The sequence below is a fragment of the Lytechinus pictus genome, chromosome 10, assembly GCF_037042905.1.
Source record: "Lytechinus pictus isolate F3 Inbred chromosome 10, Lp3.0, whole genome shotgun sequence".
Taxonomy (NCBI): domain Eukaryota; kingdom Metazoa; phylum Echinodermata; class Echinoidea; order Temnopleuroida; family Toxopneustidae; genus Lytechinus; species Lytechinus pictus.
This window is the reverse complement of record NC_087254.1, coordinates 22,493,722-22,509,076: the sequence shown is the minus strand read 5'-3', so window position 1 is coordinate 22,509,076 and position 15,355 is coordinate 22,493,722. Positions and strand designations below refer to the sequence as shown.

Sequence of the window (15,355 nt, the reverse complement as noted above, 5' to 3'; positions counted from 1 at the left end):
AAACGTATATAAAAATTTTATGCTCGCGCTTTGCGCTCGCATTATTGATACTCATCCTTTTCATGATTTACAAAACATGAATAGAGTGTCTCGTTCAGTAAATATTATAGGACTAAATCTCGAAATTTTCCGCTTCGCGCTCGCATCAATTGTCCACGTATATACCTATTCTGCTTGAGTTACAAAAAGTGCTTAGAATTTCCATTCTGTAGGTGAAAATGTCCCCAAAAAAATCAGCTCGCGCTTCGCGCTCGCATTATTTGATTGTTAAATGCTAACTGCACGAAGTCTTTAACAGGTATCTTTTCCAACAGTTCATTTCTGCTCGCGCTTTGCGTTTGTAGTAATTAGTAAGTTGCATACACATTTTTTTTCAGGATAACAAACATTGCCCAGAATGTTCAAATTTTAGGAAAAAATACATAAAATTTCCAAAAAATTAGCTCGCGCTTCGCACTCGCATCAAATAAATAAGGATTATGATATTATATATAAATTTATAAGAATAAAGCTAAGAAGTGACTAATGAGGACTACCCCATCAAAGAAACAAACACAAGTCATCGTCGAGCTGCCGATCGGGGAAAATATGGCTGACACCAAATTTCCGCCCCCCCCCCCTATTGGCGAAGGCTGGATCCGCCCCTGTGTCCCCCCTACCTTTTGGGAGAGATTTCCGCCCCTGTTTGCTCTGAACCTTCCAAGGCCAATGCAGGAAGACCTGAGAATTTCGAAAGGCGAATCATCCTTCCGGAAAGTCGTTTCGATAAAGTGAACATCGAAGTAGATAAAGTTAGGTGAGCACTTCGATTTCAGTAAGACTGAAACCAAATATCTCTCAATATAATGGTTGTTCAGTCTCCAAAACTTTGAATATTGAATTTATTTTTAAATGATTTTCCATACTTAAAAAAGGAAGGATGCTATATGTTTCTTTATATCTTGCAACTATTACGATCACAAGGTCTTGTCTTCTCGAAACATGCAATCAGCCTGGGTGAACTCCGGACGATTTCCTTGGTGTTTTGCATTTAGACGGTAATCAATTCAAATTCTTTCTATCCTTTCCACATTTTCTGTCCTCATTTCAATCTCATGTTGTTGGTCTAAGCTGTTTGATATAAAAACATTTCATCATATATAGTTGTACATATAATATATATGGGGTGAGTGTGTGAGGATGTGTGTGTATATACACACCCAACAAAGGGGATCTTCATAATTTCTGAGAGCTTGAAAAAAGGAGATAAAATTGCACAAGTTGTATTCAATGTTTCAACCAAACAAGCAATGATGCAATAAACAAAGATATATATGGACCATTTAATTGCAAATTATAGCATATTTCCAGATGATTTTAGTGACATATACCTCTATGAAATATCACTATAATTATATGCCCCTAAAGTTCGCCTTATCATAACAACTTCAAAGAGAGGAATGCTTCTGTGGTGTTTCACACTTACCGTGCTAAATTGGTTTTCTTTTTTAATGTGATCAGAATATTCTCGGCTGCGTTTACACAGGCCTATAGATTTGAAACGAAAGTAAAACTATAATAGCCAAGATGCAAGCCCTCTTAGTTCTTCTCTTCGCCGCCGTGACCCAGGCCAGTCTTGCTCCATTCTACAGAGTTGAGCCCAACATTCCCGGCCAGTACATCGTTGCTCTCGAGGTAAGACCAAGCCCATTAATAATCATTCAGTCATTCATTCATTTCACTTTGGGGGTGATGTTTGAAGCAATATTTTGCAAGATGGTTTGAATAATTGCGGTAGTGATTGACTGCACACCATGTGTTAAGTCCTCGGCATGGCTAAGATTATATAGGTGGGTATATAGGTAGACGTGAAATGGAGAGGCGAGAAAGTGGAAGTTAAAAAGTAGAGTGGCTTTCGGAATTGAGTGTAGTCCTGAAGAAAATGACTGTAAATCAGAAGGAGTGGAAAGCTTGAGTAGTAGGCAGGGTCAGAGGTTTGAGTAGATGAGGGAATGCTGGCTTGCGTCGGCAAGTGGAGCTGTTTACAGAGCAGTAGCGAATACTCGACGTTTCTGGCAGACAATAGTTATATATTCTTTAAATTCAATATTTCTGCGGATGCACATGCGCACACACACACACAATAATTATTATTGTTTGCTATGAACGGTCAATTTTATTGATTACATGTAGTTGCCGCCTTATTTTAACTACAGGCATGCACACGCTATGTACATATCTACTGCTGATGATGGTGTACCGTTAACGAAATGTTGAATTTCATTTTTTATTGTTCTCTCTCATTATACTCTGGAATTGTATAGTGGATGAACGTTCCCACAAATATGTGTTCGAAATCGTGAAGTACGGTATATAGGGTCGTACGGGACAAATTCGTGTAATACGGGACTGTGCGCTAAAAATCCGGGACGTCTAGTTAATCTGGTGGGCTCACGTACCCTATAGCCAATATACTTGTTTTATGATATGTCTATAGGCCTACATAATATAGGAGAAGTATAGATCTGCCATTCCCTTTTCAACTCTTCTTTAAATCGGCAATACACCCAAGACAAGATGAATGTTTTCCATATCTTCTGAAGGCCATGGTTTCTGTGAATGTTTTCCCTTTACAATAATGGATTTGACTTCAATGTGTTCGTGCACACATAATTTTCTTGCTTGGGAAATTGAGGGATAATTAGCACTATGGAAGGTGTATGATCAGCAGAAAAATTGAAAGGGTCTCTATTTTTTGTCATTTATAGCTCAAAACATGCTTCATCGGTCGGTGGATTCATCAGAATCAGGGCTTAGGTCTATGTCTGTATACGTTGGGAAAATGTTTCATTTTTCTGTTAATGGGTGCAAAATATTTTATTTTGGATTTGCCGTTCAGTCGGTTATTAAGACTCGGGGATATGTTTTTATTTCATTTTGTAAAGGTTGTAAGAATATCTTGCCCCCCCCAAAAAAAAAAATTATCTAAATATGGATAGAGACCGAAAGCTATAGGAATCGGATGCCGATTCATGCACCTTGTGTTTTCCAACCGCTAGTAAATTCCTGAAATCCAATTTAATAAATAAAAGTGCAAGTGGTTTACAGGGGCCGCGGAAGCGGGGGCTTCAGCCCCCACTTTTTTTTCCAAAAACCGTGTACAAAAACGTAAAAATGACCATAGGATTGTGATTTTTTGCATGGTCAGCCCCCCACTTTTGGCTCAGCCCCCCCCCCCCCCACTTTGAAAACCATTCCGCGGCCCCTGGTTTATATTTATATAAGATACAAATTGTAAAGTTATTCATACCAGGCATCGTATCAATTTTTATCTACAGTTAGATAAATACTATTCTTATCATGTCCTGAATGTACACGCTACATTATACAAATGGCTCAATCACAAGGGTGGGTTTATAATATTGAGTCAATTTGGTTTTCATTTTTAACGATGAAATAAGTTCTTTTCAGTAATTATTTGGTCTCCTATTTGCAGGATAGCGTCGATGTCGGCAGATTCGCAACTTCTATCAAGACAGGAACTGTTCGCAAGACTCTCACCGGTATCATCAACGCAGTTGTTCTCACTCTCGATGATAATTTACTAGATATCGTAAGCAAGCTTCATATTATCTTCATGGGTTTGTACGAGGGTGGGTTTGTCAGTTTTTTTTAAATCTATTTATTCTTTTGAGCGGGGGAATATTATTTGTTCTATTTTTTTGTACAGATTAATCAAATTATTCAGATAGATGGGGATCGACCTTGAATGTCGCCATTCAAAAGACTTGCGTGTTATTCCTCATCATCGATTTGACAACTTATCATAATCCAAAGAAAGGAAAATACAACTGAAACATTGCATGCCAACACCGTCATAAATATAGTGGTGTTTTATTTTACCGAATTTAATGTAAGGCCTGCTTTTATGACACTTTGTTCTAGGTGCGTGGACTGAATGGAGTTCGCTATATCGAAGAGGATGGACTAGCTACTGTACTTGGTAGCCGAGATCCTGTTCAATACTGGGGACTTGATCGTATCGGACAGAGAACCATGCCTCTAGATGTGAACATCACTTTTTCTGGTAGGCAATTTACAAAAGCTTTCCCCCGTACGCAATATCCACTCCCAGGGAGCATGGAGGCAATTTCTTGAGTTTTCTGGCGAGATGACACCCCCCCCCCCCCCCCCCCGGATAGCTGCCGATCGATGCTGATGAGTATAAGATTCCGGAACATTTCTATATAGATTTATATGTCACGTTTTATTAAAAACAATAGAATACTACAACTATTACAGAAAATAATTGATTTCCTAAACACTTAACAATCATATCTGCATGGTTTGCTAACATGAAAATTTTCCACACCCAATACAGGTACCGGAAGCGGTGCAAATGTGTTCATCGTCGATACCGGAATCCAATACAATCATGAAGACTTTGACGGAAGGGCACATGAATTCTTTGATTACGAGACTTCAGGTGTACGTATATTACCTTCAGTAACCACCAAGACACTCTGCCTATGTTTATGAGTCTACTAGGCCTATATATTATATAGATCCCCTAATCTCAAGTTCGATAGAACTATATTTCTGTTACTGAACTATGAAAAGTTAATATCCAACAGCTTCGTTATTCATCGTTGTAATAACATCCATATGTTGTGAATATGTAATTATGGAATGCGTGTGTGTGTGTATTTGAGTTTTAACAGACGTGTATCAATCAGATATGATTATTTAAGTCTGGGACCGACCTTTAACGTCACCATCCGAAAGACGTGACCAGGGCTCGAACCTCTGCATCAATCTGTAACTTCCCCACATAGCTTGAATTACAGGCGCACGCCACAACGCCCATTGTGGAATGCCTAGTTGCCCTGATATAATTATGTCTTACGAATTTTGCCAAGTTGACAGTAAAAGCTTTCAATGTTCAACTAACAGCGAAACCAGCATTTCATTGTTTAAAGTTTTCCCATCTTTATCAAAAGTAATGGAATTTAGCATGACTCAAATCTCATTCAAGCCATTATAAATACAAAAGAGAATACGCTAAGTTCGACTCTTATGCTCCAGGTGGCATATATTACCGCGCTGAAACGACTACAGCTAGGTGTATAATGAAATACAGAATTCTTTCTAACTACCTGTACCCCAACAGACTATATCATTGGAAAGCTGAGCTGATCTACACAAATATTTGTACTGCAGCACTTATGCTTTAAGCTTAAAGGTCAATTATACTACAGAAAATGTTGATTTGAATAAAAAGAGAAAAATCAAACTAGCATAACACTGAAAATTTCATCAAAATCAGATGTAAAATAAGAAAGTTATGACATTTTAAAGTTTCGCTTATTTTTCACAAAACAGTGATATGCACAACTCAGTGACCTGCAAATGAGACAGTCGATGATGTCCCTGGCCTCACTCACTATTTTTTTTATTTTTTTATTTGAACTATACAATGTTTCATTTTTTACAAATTTGACAATATAGGGACCAACTTGACTGAACCATATAGTATTAAACAGTGCTAATTCAACATGTTCAGGCAGGAAATAATCGTTGTTTCACTTGATAATTAGGAGAAAATCAGAATATTTCATATAATAAAATACAAAAGAAATAGTGAGTGGATGACATCATCAGTCTCTTCATTTACATACCGACCAGGATGTGCATATAACAGTTTTGTGAAATTAAGCGAAAATTTAAAATGTCATAACTTTCTTATTTTAAATCCGATTTTTGTGAAATTTTCAGTGTTATGCTAGTTGGATTTTTCTCTTTTTATTCAAATAACCTTTCTGTTGGGGTGGACTTGTCCTTTCAGTAATGGTCATTTAAAGTCTGATTTTTCAATAAATAAAGTTTTTATTGTTATGATTCCACAACAATTAAAGGTCGTGATTTAAGTTTGGATGGATTATTTCAATTCTCTTACTTCTTTGTAATAAATCTATGATCGCTTTAAGAAATATTCAAAGTAGAATTTTAGAAATAATGGATAAAATCGGATAATGAGAAATTCATGGAAGACCTAGAAATCTTCCTGTGGAGGATACCATGCACACAAAAAAACTCTTGTACTCTTCAAGATACACATTTCCCCAAAACGTCATGCTCATCCAGTGATTACAACTAAAGTGTTGCATTTTCCATTAAAGAAAAAACTCCTCATTTTTGGCAATTTCATGATAAAGAAATTGCTATATTATTATAACAGACATTTGGCTGTGCGTATGCAGCAATGTCAAAGAGGACATCTTACCTCAATAGTTTTCAGTCGTAAACTACCGATTGTTTCAAAGAATACGTAATAATCTTGATGTGCTCAAGGTGACAGGTGCCCTAGAATTTTGGGGGTCTTTTTAGTTAGGTTTTTTGTGTACTTCATCATACAACTTGTCTTATCCATAGAGATATATTACTAGTTTGCGTTATTATTTTATATCTCTATGGTTTTATCTCAATATCCCACCTCTGACTTTTTTATAAGAGCTAGGGGTTAAAACGTGCCCTCATGAAATTCAGAAACCGGCCCAAGGAGTGTGATTATGTGAAAGACATGGGACTTTACAAAAGTATGTTATCCTTTTTTACATTGCTGCGTATGCACTGAGCGTTTTATGATTACACAGCTAGCGTATACAAAATAAATGAAACATCACTTTACAAAGGAGTCCATTGATACCATATATTAACACATGATAATTGAGGAACCAATCAAATCAAATCTGTAGCTAATCAATTATACTTGAATTGCCGGTACGTCCCTTATAGTATTTATAGTCAGTGCTAACCAGAAAAAATCAATTATTTTAATACCATATGTTAATTATTATTTAATAACTCATACAACTGGATTATTTTCTTAGATTTTGAAGCTAACCAAAAATTAATGGCGATTCACTTTAAAAAACCCTCTTACCCCCCCCCCCCCCCCCCCCCGTCGATCTCGGCTTTAATCCTCATCTGTATTCTCCCACACTCACACATGTATTTTGTAGAATGGTGCAGATTGTCATGGACACGGTACTCACTGCGCAGGAACTGCAGGAGGAACGTATAGTGGTGTCGCCGTCGATACCAACCTGTACAGTGTTCGTGTGATGACTTGCAGGGGAAGCGGGAGTTATAGCAACATCATTGCTGGTATGTTCGTTACCAATCCCCATTTTGACTTCCTTTACTGACCGAATACAATTCTCAAACAATTCTAGTACCGTTCACCCTAATTTAATTTCTATTTTCATGAGAAGCAAATAAGTACTCTGTAAAACAAGTGTGTTTTTTGAAGAGAAAAAGGTATTTAAACTGCACCAATGTCTGAACATAACACCAAGTACTTTACATTGCGCGTACAGATTGGGGGGAGTTTGAAAAAAAAAATCACGACCAAGAGAATAAAATAGAAAAGGAAAGGGATAAGGGTGAAATATGATATTACTTTCTGAATCTATCAAAAGCTTGACAATTTTGCTCGCTCGCAAATTTTTATTAATTTTAATTAAGCTATACGCCGTATCGCGCCCCCTCAACATTTTTGGCTCATCACACCACTGACTTATAATGTAAAAAATTAACGATTGGAATGTTAGTAAAAATCAAACACAAATTGAACGGCACCATGACAAAGGTGTAAAACCCTTCATTTGGTCCTCCCGGAACAATGACTGATGTAGTTTTAACACCACCTTTGACAGTGCATAGTGATCTAGAAGTTGTTTGAAAAAATTCTATAAAAAAGAAGAAAAAAACACTGTATAAGCTATGGATCAACTACACCAGTCAATTATCTGAGGACCACATCCTTGTTAGATGTTAAAATTTCGTGGAAAATGGTGTTAAAATGAACTAGAACCATGAACAAAGCACAGGTGCAAAACACTTGTTTTGGTCTTCTCAGAACAATGATTATTAAATGTAGTTTGAACACCTTTGTTTTTGCAGTATATATTGTCCAACCATACTTTCTTACTAAGCTCCCCTACGGTATTTTCCAAGAACCAAAGCATGGTTTTATAATGTCACTATTGATAAAGAGGTTTAGTAATTATTGCTTATTTGGGAAAAAATACAGGGGAATGATGATGATGATGATAATAATAGTGATAATAATAATTATAATAATAATAACAATAATGATAATAATAATGATAGTGATAATAATAATAATAATAGTAATAATAATAATAATAGTATTGAATTGTATTGTATTTATTTAATCACGGTAAAACTTACATTCAGTCATAACAGCAAGTCCGTGAACATTAAAAAACATGTAAAAGTAAGACAATGCGAAAATATTTAAAAATATTACAGTAACACATAAAATAAAATATACATAATTAAAATGAAAAACAATGATAAGTAAAACTACATAAAACCGCAGTGCGAAGAGAAATTATAGAAATTCTCTAGCCCCCCCCCCCCTGGCAGATGAGTTACAAGTCGATGGAATTAACTGATTTCATAAATAAAGAGAACTGATCCAATTGACGGGTATTACTTGGTAAGGAATTAAATAATTGAATACCTATATAGAGACCGCCGTCCCTTATAAAATTTGTTTTGGGTTTTTTCGAGATTAACACTGGTAATTTCGAAGAGCATAATTACTTTTCTTGATACTTATTTTGGAGCACAAGAAAGATGGAAGTTGTCCATGAAGTAATTTAAATATAAAGGAAACTGCCTGTTTTTTTCCATCGCAATTCTAACTTGTCAATGTTCAGAGTAGAATACCACAGGTTGGTACTATATCTATAATCAACTCTTAAGACCATACGCAGTGCTCGATTTTGAAGAACACTAAATTCTTAAAGTAAAACTTTCCCTGCATTGAACCATACTATACATTAGAGCAGTAATCAAAGGGTGGTTGAAAGAGTGATTTGTAAAGCATTATAGCAGTATTCAGACTGATGTACGGCCTGAGCCGTTTCAAACAATGCAGGGTTTTGGTCGCTTTCGTCTCTTTATAGGTATTCAATTATTTAATTCATTACCAAGTAATACCCGTCAATTGGATCAGTTCTCTCTATTTATGAAATCAGTAATGATAATAATAGTAATAATAATAATATGGATAATAGTATTGAGTACTGTAACGGTAATAACGATTATGGTGAGAGTTTCAAATACTTGAGTACTCTCACAATCACAATAATAAAGAAAACATGTAAATTGTGGGGGATAATACACCCCTCCCCCTCCCACATTTGCGTACGTTGGAACTCATTTCTTTCCTCCAACGATCTATATGATTCAACCTAAAATGTAGATTGTGTTTCCTCACTGATCAAGGTTTAAACGCTGTGGCAGACTCTGCCTTGACAAAGAAGGTTGCTTCCATGTCTATTGGCGGAGGTTATTCACTTGCTCTTAATAACGCAGTTCAAAGTGCCGTCGATAACGATGTTGTTGTTGTTGTAGCAGCCGGCAACGACAACGCTGATGCCTGCAACTATTCTCCAGCTTCTGCAGCAAGCGTAAGTCATTGACTGGCAGTGGCCACTGGCTTGCATGTGATATTGGTGTATACACCAGTGGAGTAAATCCGCTCTGAACAGTGTTTTATTTTTTTTTATTACAAGAAATATGAACTAGATTTTCTTCCATCTGATAATGTGAAACAAAATTTTATTCCTCCCTGCACATTCCTTTGTTGGAACATATTGTGATTTAATGAAGGGTGTAGTTACTTTGCAAAAATTATTGTTTAATTTCAAATAATCAACATGATCAAATACGAAAGAACCAGTGAGTGAGTGATGCGATGTCATCAGTTCTCTCATGGAATACTGGCCAGGATGTGCATTTAACTGTTTTGCTAATTTAAGAGCAAATTTAAATTGTTATAATTTTCCTTTTTGACATCCATTTTGATGAAATCATCAGCAGCGAGTAAATTTGATATTTTTTTCTATTTATTCAATTTTTGTTGTTGTTGGGGTAGACTGTAAGTATAGGAAATTGGAAATGCCGCTGAAAAATGGCTCTGATTATTTCATCTAATTATGAGAGAAGGACGCCATACAGTGTTTACCTTGATTGCTGAATGTATGCCTACTTGTATCACTACATCAAGAGAAAGAATACACTTTAAATAATAGACCCTAAAATGACAAAAATTATGTATTGATGCAAAATGATAAAGTGACATTTTCTATTAATCATTGACAGGCTGTCACAGTTGGAGCAACCCGCAAATCAATTGACGGCCAAAGCGATCTCAGATCCTCTTTCTCCAACTATGGCACATGTCTGGATATCTTTGCTCCTGGCTCCAGTATTAACAGTGCTAAGTATGATAGTTCCAAAGACAAATACACATCGATGAGTGGTACCAGCATGGCATGTCCTCATGTTGCAGGTAAGAGCAGTGATATATAGCACTGTGTCAGAGAAAATAAGATAATGCTACCAGTATATGGCAATCATTATGTAGATAGGTGTACTGTTAACAGCATCAGCAGCACTGTGACATATGCATGATGACAGGCCTTAGAAATTTCTGTATCTGCCAAATTACCCATAAAAACATATATGTATTGGTCTCAAGGCTTCAGCTGCACACCCCGGCCCGTCCGAACCAAATCTTAGTACCCCCCCAAAAAAAATTCCTCCCCTCCTCCTAATCGGTTGATAAAACAGCCTGACCACAATTAAAGGTTCAATATCTTCATGCCATCGTAAATTTAACAAGCAGGAGACAATAACGATTCACGACTGGATCTGTCCTGACATGGAATTGAGAAAAAAAAATCCAGAAAATCTAAATCGAATGCTTCTGTATAAATGTGGGAATGATACCGGAATGATACCTGTCACCACATGCATCTTATATACTGGTATTCATGACATTCTGCCGAAGTAATTAATCGTAATGTAGCTAGTTTATGTGCACATGGCCCTGTGAAGCGAGGGTACTGGGGGTGCTAAAGCGCGCACCCACAAATTTCCTTAGGGGTGCTGCGTGTATTATTCTCCAAAGGCAGCACCCCTAGGTATTTTGGAAAATGTGTAAAAATGTAACCAAAACGACCTTTATTTTGTAGAGAACATATGAATTTGTTGTGTTCACTTAATGCGCACCGTGGCAAATCCCCTATTCCGGCGTCAAAAACTTGACAAAATAGACCCATTTTCGGCTCTTTTAACTCATATCTCAAAAACCGCTCGAGATTTTTCACGGGTTCAAACGGTTTCTTAATCTTAGACTTGTTCTACATCTCATGATATCTGTCATTTTATATTCTGATTAAAAAAACAACCGTGTTTTTTTTTACTGAAAATACACAGTTTCTCGTGTTTTTGTGTGAGAGAAGCACTTTTTGCACTGTTTTGGGCTCGATCTTCTCTTACAGCGTCTGACTTTCGTATCAAAATGTCTCAGTTCAACGACTATCAGATAGACAGGTTGTAACTCTTTCTTGTGATATAAGATTCAACCTAATTGGTTGAAAAAAACCGCCGTGTTTTTTAGGTCAAACTTTACAATCCAATGAACTTTTTTTGTATTTATCACGCATAATCTACGTTAATTGATTAGTCGCACTGCGCACGATTGTCTATTTTAGTATGCCTATCAACTCTTTATACTCTTTCCTCTCCTATCAAAAATTGAAAGGGGGTACAATATCCTCGTCCTAGATATAAGAAGAAGAAGAGAACATTTCCTTTTCATTATATGTAAAATCATGCCCATTCTTGAAAAAAAAAATTCGTCACTTCTAGGTTAAACTTTACAATGCAATTAACTTTTTTGTTCTTATCATGCACAATATCCATTAATTGGTCGCACTGTGCTCGATTGGATTTTGGTATACGATGTTCAACCTGGCAGCAGCGCGTTTTGCGTTAGATTTGGAAATCCTCGTTCCCAGACAGGGATATGTAACATGTAAGCTTTTCATACATATAAAATTCATATTGATTGATTAATATTAAGCTCCGTCAATTTTCACGTTAAATCATGCTTGTCTCATTTTAAGAAGCCAAATCCAGGGATGAATAATGTGTGCATACCGGTGCATATACGTATACGTGCAGCGCATATAGCGCATGAACGGTGTATACACCACACAATACGCCGAATACCTTTCTATGCAATAATGTCGTACACACACAATGCGCGCAGTAGTAAACAACGCGTCGCTAAGACAACTGAACCTGAACTCGGGAGTACATCGAGGGAAGGAGTACAGAATCAGAGAAAATTATTCTCACTTTTTGGTCAGAAGAAAACATTTCCTTATATGTCTATATCTTAACATAAACAGAAGCTGCTCCGTTATCCTTATGTCGTACCACAGTCAATATCATAAACAAATTACAGTGATTCTATTTTGTCACAATTAATAAACTTAATTAGGGCAATTTATGCACCCCCAAGAAGTAGTGTTTACGGCCCGGCCTATCTATACCACACAGACCACACAGACTTCGCACAGTTCGGTCAAGGCGGAACGCGTATCATTAACTGCCAAATACAGCCGACCCAAGCTGAATAAAACCTTCATATTAGGTGAACAAAATAGGGGGTAACAAATTCATATACAACCTTTTTTCTTGCTTTTCGAATTTACATCAGTACCCCCAGTCAAAAAATCGTTACCATGCAGGGCCCTGCTTGTGCACGATATCGAAGACAGGTGCATCTTGGGTGATGGGAAAATTTGTGTTGGATGTTGGGATTTCACACTCGATTGTTCTATTCACAGCCATTCCCGACCTTTCGCTGGAGAACGCGAACGCTTATTTACGACGGTAGTTGATTTAGGAAAAGACTTTTGGGCCCTTCGTCATGGTCGTAAAACTCTGTCCTGCAATGCAAATTGTGTGACATGAGATTTTTTTCGTTTCGCATCTGGAACGGAAACATTCAATCTGCGTTTCGTGTGCAAAATTCTGGTTGCTACTTTGATAACAGCGATATATCCGATAGGGACGACTTTCCAGAGCCACATTTGGTTCCCGCCTGAGCTCGAGAGGCCGCCCGGGGGCCCACTTCCATTGAAGAGTGGATACAAGGCGCGACCACGCGTAAAAAGAGTGGGCAAGTACGTTACGTATAGGCCTATGTAACGTTATAAGGGTGTCAAAAACGATGTTTAAAATACTGAAAAGGGGGATATATTTTCAATACTTGTATGGTTTCACAAGCTAAATACTTGTTAAGAGATGCATTTTCATAATCTGGAAAAGACTTGCTTCCCTTGTTTAGGGTGCTTTTCGAAACTCCATGGTCGCGCCTGGTTTTCACTCATCAATGGAAGTGGTCCCCCGGGAATTTGAATCTAATCCCCCATTTCTGAGGAAAGTAAAACATAATGCCCATTACATTGTGTGCTAGAGGCATATTGTTGGTGTAGGAGGAGTAAGCGAAAGAAAAAAAAAACACTCAAAATCGGCTGGTGTTCAGACGTTTAGGCTTATTGCATGTGCCGTTTACATATCAACGCATGCGAAATGGTTTCGACTGGAGAGGTGATCTGACCCATGGAATCAATTGCCAGTGATCCATCAATAATCCACATTTAATGCATTATCGATTTGATGGATTGTAATGATCTATATCTAAGCCTTAATTCAGTAACTTTTTCCTCACTCAATATGTACTCGATTTGTTTGAAAAACCACTTTCTTATCCATGTCATAATCTATTGTAGGCCCTGCATTTCGAATATCTCCAGCCAGCTGTCATAGTAGAGACTCCCCGCCGGCTCAGGGGGCATATACGATGATGACCATCAGTCGTACATGCATGAAAGCAGGATTTAATCTCGCAGCATGGTGCGGGTGTCGCGTGAAAGAATTTTGCACACGAAAAGCAGATCTATAGGGCCTGTAACACAAAGCTTAGCAATGATTGTAGAGCAGTTTTCTACGTTTGATTCTATTGACTATAATGTACAGTCAATCTTAAAAATCAAGTGTATGATTAATCGTTAACTTTTGTGTTAGGGGACCCTAATGTTACCGTCCCTGAGGTTTGCGAAAGGTGGCTATTAACATCCCCATTCCGAATGTAAAATTTGATAAAGGCCTACAATTGCTAGTTTTCTAGATTTTCCCCTCATAAAGATTTTTATATTTCGGACCAAGCGTTTTAGTAATATTATTTCAAGTAGTGACATCTTTTAAAATAATATAAATACATTATCCTGCTATTTATATCGCACCTTTCACCTGGTCTCCTTTGAAACTTATTTGAGAATTTTAGAATTCAGAACTCTCCTCAAGAATCATAAGCTCTATGTAATTGGAAATAACGTATACATGGAAGTGCAATTGTTCGCTAATTATTATTCCCCCACTTTTTACATGTGCTTGAAAAGAGAATAGGATTATTCTCTTTAAGCAATATATCATCTCCCGCCATTCGATAACGAAGCTTGTCTCTATCATCATTTCAAACAGGAGCTGCTGCAGTTATTAGGGGGAATGCTGACATGTCTCCAAGTTCGGTGACTGGTAAACTGATCGATAATGCAACCCCAGACCAAATCACTAGCCCTGGAACCGGTAGCCCAAATCTTTTGCTCTATGTTGCATAGATGATTCCCAAAACTGCTAACCACCTTCCTTTTCAATTATTCGTTTCCCAAAAGCCCTAAAATGTTGAATATTCAACTGAATCTTTAGATGAGTAAATAAAACGGTAATAATACCAATGATGTCATTAACGATTGGTATTATTTAATAAATAACAATGATATAATAAAAAGCAATATTTATAAGAATGATAAGGTTAATAGATAATAACATATACATGTATAAATCATTGATGGTTGTCTTAAAAATATCAAGGTTCAAGTGTGAACAAAAATAGGGAAATCCATTAGGATAATACAAAACATATCTCTCATGGAAAGTTTTAAAAGATAATTCCTGAAGAAGCTTATAAAAGATACAAAATGATTTCTCTTTAATCATTTTATGAGTAACGTAAACTTATCAACAGTTCTCTATAATATCTGGTTGATGTGGCAATCTTTTATCTGCATATGATATGCATATTAAGAAACATGGAAAGTATATGTGAATGAAAATACGTTGAATCAATAAAGGAGGGATGAATCATATATATGTTTGTATTCGGCCGTTTGTTTCTAGCATTTGAAATTGTTCTTGAGATTTCGCTTAAAGTCAAGAATGGAATTGGAAAGTAGGTCAAGAGAGAGAGAGAGAGGGGGGGATTTATGACCAAATTATGAACACAAGAACATACAGTTTCAATGAAGAGCGAAATGAAGAAAGTATACTTAAGTCATAATAAATCCATTATTACGACCAATACAATGCGTCCCAGAAAAACGAAACTGAGAATTGGCAATGATTCACCATACTTTAATTA

At 36.8% G+C, this 15,355-nt stretch overlaps 1 protein-coding gene across 1 annotated transcript; it reads left to right on the top strand.

Moving 5' to 3' along the window:
- Positions 1–1,512: 1,512 nt before the first annotated feature.
- Positions 1,513–14,632, top strand: LOC129270337 (aqualysin-1-like). The gene is made up of 8 exons (XM_064106146.1): positions 1,513–1,674; positions 3,476–3,592; positions 3,925–4,066; positions 4,361–4,467; positions 7,002–7,146; positions 9,301–9,485; positions 10,180–10,369; positions 14,419–14,632. The coding sequence occupies exons 1-8, from the start codon at positions 1,567–1,569 to the stop codon at positions 14,553–14,555; spliced, it is 1,131 nt and encodes a 376-aa protein (XP_063962216.1). The 5' UTR covers positions 1,513–1,566; the 3' UTR covers positions 14,556–14,632.
- The last annotated feature ends 723 nt before the right edge of the window (positions 14,633–15,355 follow it).